This window comes from Lactuca serriola, chromosome 4 (assembly GCF_051521515.1).
Source record: "Lactuca serriola cultivar US96UC23 chromosome 4, Lser_US96UC23_V15, whole genome shotgun sequence".
NCBI classification, from domain to species: domain Eukaryota; kingdom Viridiplantae; phylum Streptophyta; class Magnoliopsida; order Asterales; family Asteraceae; genus Lactuca; species Lactuca serriola.
This window is the reverse complement of record NC_136411.1, coordinates 96,480,172-96,482,588: the sequence shown is the minus strand read 5'-3', so window position 1 is coordinate 96,482,588 and position 2,417 is coordinate 96,480,172. Positions and strand designations below refer to the sequence as shown.

Here is a 2,417-nt window from a genome sequence, read left to right as displayed (position 1 = left end):
AAAGGAGACAAGACCCACACATAAACATTAATAGACTCTTACTTGCACCCCTCTCCAAATCTAAATTTGGCTTTGAAGAGTATTTGAATAAGCCCTCAACCAACTAAGGTAGCATCAAAACCACAGAAATTCACATAGTAAATGTAAGAGAAACATGCAATTATATATCTTGCCGGTTTCATATCTCATTTTTTGGTTGACTTTTGACATGCTTCCCACCTTGTGTGTGTAAGAAGAACTTAATAAAAAATAGAAACCTAAATATTGTAACCCATCAAACTTATCATATTCATTAAACAAAAGTCATACTAAATCGTATGTCTTTTGCTTGGCCGAAAGTGTGATTTTTATAATGACATAATTTTTTAACGTCATACATTGACATATTTTTTAACGGCTTACAATGCATATAACGGAACACTTGAACTTCAAATCATTGTAGTTGTTTGCTTCTTATGAAGCAAAATAAATAATATCGATTTTCTTTTTGTAATAATTATGGAATCATCAAATGCATAATTATAACTACAGATTCTGAAGAATTTGTATCTGTGTCTCTTGCTATTTATAACTAATCTTTGGTATCCTTCTCATTCACTGTATCAGGCATATATATGGGAGATTACAATTAGATCCCTATAATAAAGGGATAGAATATACAACAATAAATGTAATACAATCAAACATAATTTCTTCTAATAATAACCATAACCCAACAATAATGCATAGAGACTATCGCCAAAAGTTTTACCAAGTTGAGCGTTCTATCATTTCTCTTAGATGAACATCCTCAAGTCGAAATTTTACAGGAGAACATATATATAGGAATTTAAGTAAAGGAGTGAATCTGAAATTTGAATAAACATAAAGAAGAAGAAGAAGAAGAAGAAGAAAAAGAAGCCAAAATTTGGAAGAAGCATATATAAAAAGCAAAAGTGGTTATTGAATGATGGTGGGGATCTTGAGAACTGCTTGTCGAACAGTAAACATGCGTTTCCATTGTTGAAGAATGCCAACTCTTGCAGCTCCAAATCTGCTTACTACCAATATGCTTTTCTTCAACTTCTTCATCTTCTTTCCAAACTTGATCTTCAATCTGAACATTCGAACTTTCAACCAAGATGGTCTTCTGCTTTTTCGGATCGAATCATCAGCTTTCTCCAATGATTTATAGATCAAGAATTGTGCTTTTCTGCTCTTAATCTCTTCTGGATCCTCCATTTCCATCTTTGCGTAAGCATATTGCTTGCCATAAAGATCCATTTCTCAAAGAGAGAGAGTGAGAGAGATGAATGAGAAAACGAGTAGAGAGAGATAGATGGGAGAGAGAAGTTCTAAAGGCGTTATTTATAGGGTAATAATGGGTATTTTTAAGGTATTATTCGGGGATAGAGAGAGAAAGAGAAAGAAAGAGAGATGAATAATGATCAAGGTGTTAATATATATGTATTTAAAATTAAATGTCAAAAAAAATGTGTTATAGAGTTATACCATTCAATTATTTCACATATTTAATTAAGGTTTGTATTATTAATGTACATAATTATTGACATGGCAGACATTGTGTGAAAATTGGTGACGTGGACTTCTAATTACATTTATAATTAATTCAATTTTCATTTAAGTTTTTGTTTTTGTTTTTATTTTTATTTTTTAATCATATAAAGGTGGTCGTATGTACGGCGACCCTTTGTAAACCCCAAAGAAACACCCACCACACAGTCTACAGTTGTCCCTAGTGTTGAATTCTTTCACACTTTCTCAACCCCACCATTCATCTCTAATAAAATCTGAAACCCTAACAATGGTGATTTAATAGAGTCAACGAAGAAAAGGTTGTTTACAGCTACATGGGGAGCAGGATCAGCGGAGGGGATGTCACCGGGGCCGGCCTTAGACTTGTACAGTATGAGTCACCGCCTATGGTCCAAATTTTCTAGAGCCCATAATTGTTTTTTCTTGACTATTTGTATATCTAATTTCTAATATATAAATGCACAAATTTCTTGGTTATAAATTGAAAAAAATACATCAAAAATAAACAAATATGTAAATAAAAAATGCCCAATTATTTAGTTCAAGAAGACATTCAATAGGCATGGGGCATAAGCAAACCTCATTATATATACTTATTAAGTGATTTGTTCTCGAGTTCTATTTAAGCATGAATATGGATGGATGAGTTCTATTTAAGCATGAATATGGATGGATATGAAGAAAATGTGAGAGATATCGAAGGAAAATCATGTTTCCGAGTTTAACTGATGGAAGGAAAATGAGGGGAAAAAAATATTTTGGAGTCATACGGATTCTGAAAGCAAACACAAAAGCTTAAAAGTTTTCTTTCGTTTATTTTGAACTTTGGAACACGGAATAAAGGGAATTTTTTCTTCCCCTCATTTTTTTTTCTGTCAATA

At 32.1% G+C, this 2,417-nt stretch overlaps 1 protein-coding gene across 1 annotated transcript; it reads right to left on the bottom strand.

Moving 5' to 3' along the window:
• Positions 1–564: 564 nt before the first annotated feature.
• Positions 565–1,332, bottom strand: LOC145100261 (uncharacterized). Its single transcript, XM_079037603.1, has one exon. The coding sequence runs from the start codon at positions 1,261–1,263 to the stop codon at positions 940–942; it is 324 nt and encodes a 107-aa protein (XP_078893729.1). The 5' UTR covers positions 1,264–1,332; the 3' UTR covers positions 565–939.
• Between the last annotated feature and the right edge of the window lie 1,085 nt (positions 1,333–2,417).

Coding starts and splice junctions, on each gene's coding strand:
- LOC145100261 (XM_079037603.1), bottom strand. CDS start 1,263: ATGGATCTTTATGGCAAGCAATATGCTTACGCAAAGATGGAAATGGAG.